Source organism: the organism of the source record quoted next (genome assembly GCF_019968955.1).
Source record: "MAG: Porospora cf. gigantea A chromosome Unknown PgA_NODE_10735_length_1177_cov_2608.88, whole genome shotgun sequence".
Taxonomy (NCBI): domain Eukaryota; phylum Apicomplexa; class Conoidasida; order Eugregarinorida; family Porosporidae; genus Porospora; species Porospora cf. gigantea A.
Genome location: NW_027151269.1, coordinates 1 through 1177, shown reverse-complemented (window position 1 = coordinate 1177; position 1177 = coordinate 1). Strand labels below are relative to the sequence as shown.

Here is a 1177-nt window from a genome sequence, read left to right as displayed (position 1 = left end):
CGCTGTACTCCTTTTTCACTGTTGTGGGCTACTTTTCTGGCGTCTTTTTTAACTTGCTCGGGCCCAAGCCGTTGTTCCTCTTTGGGGGTCTCACCTATGCAATCTACGCCGTCTGCGCGTATTTCAGTGACAAAGGTTACTGGGTTGGGGCTATTGGAGGTTCTGTGTTGGGTATCGGCGCTGGTCTCTTCTGGACCGCTCAAGGTGCTATCATGATGGCGTACTCCACACCTGACCAGAAGGGAGCCTTCATTCGAAACTTCTGGATCATCTTCAACCTGGGAGGGGTTTTCGGAGGAATTCTTTCGATGGCTCTCAATTGGAACACCGTGGGAGGTGGTGCCAATCCGTCTTCGTACTTCACATTCATCGCTCTGATGATTATCGGTTCCATCTCTTCAATATTTCTGCTCGTGGACCCCAATAAGGTAACCAAGAAGGATGGAAGTCCAGTGATCTTTGAGAAGGCTACTGGCGCCAAGGAGGAGATCGTTGCCGCCGTCAAAGCTATCACTGACCCCTTTGTCATCAAGATGATGCTCTTCTTCTTCGCGTCGAACTGGTTCTACACCTACGAGTTCCAGGGCTACAATTCTATGCTCTTCAACGTTAGAACCCGCGGTCTCAATTCTGGACTCTTCTGGGGTGCGCAGATGCTCGGCGCTACTTTGACAGGGTTCATCACCGACAAGAAAGGCTGGGCCATGAGGAAGAGAGGAGTCTACGCCTTCTCGTGGAACATGGTGAACCTGGCCGTCGCGTGGGGCTCTGCGTTCATTGTTAACTACACTGTCAAGTGCGGTACTGACGGTGGAAAGGGTTGGGAGAAGGGCGAAGGGGTCTGCGGCTTCGACTTGCAGGACAGCAACTATGTCGGCCTTGTGATTGTCTTTATTCTGATGGGTATGCAGGATGCTGTGTTCCAGTCCTTCTGCTACTGGGTCATGTCGGCAGCCGCCGGCAACAGCATCACTCGCAATGTGAAGTATGCTGCCTGTTATAAGGGAATCCAGTCCCTAGGCGCTACCATTGCGTGGGCTACTGATCTCATCGCGACCTTCAAGTACGAGCAGCAGCTCTATGTGGGCACGATACTCTCTGTTGTCGCTTCAGTCCCAACGTACTTCGCTCTGGATCACATCATTGAACCGGAGGATTACGAGGATTACGAAGACGA

The 1177-nt window shown here is 52.1% G+C and overlaps 1 protein-coding gene across 2 annotated transcripts; it reads left to right on the top strand.

The window, feature by feature from the left end:
* Positions 1 to 212: 212 nt before the first annotated feature.
* KVP18_004651 (uncharacterized protein) lies at positions 213 to 1177 on the top strand (the record flags this gene model as incomplete). 2 transcript variants are annotated; one of them, XM_067957487.1, is made up of 2 exons in its annotated part: positions 213 to 1063; positions 1114 to 1147. In XM_067957487.1, 2 exons carry the CDS (start codon positions 213 to 215, stop codon positions 1145 to 1147), a joined length of 885 nt encoding a protein of 294 aa, XP_067813923.1. The 2 variants fall into 2 exon arrangements, with proteins under 2 accessions (XP_067813923.1, XP_067813924.1); XM_067957488.1 differs by having other exon boundaries at positions 213 to 1177.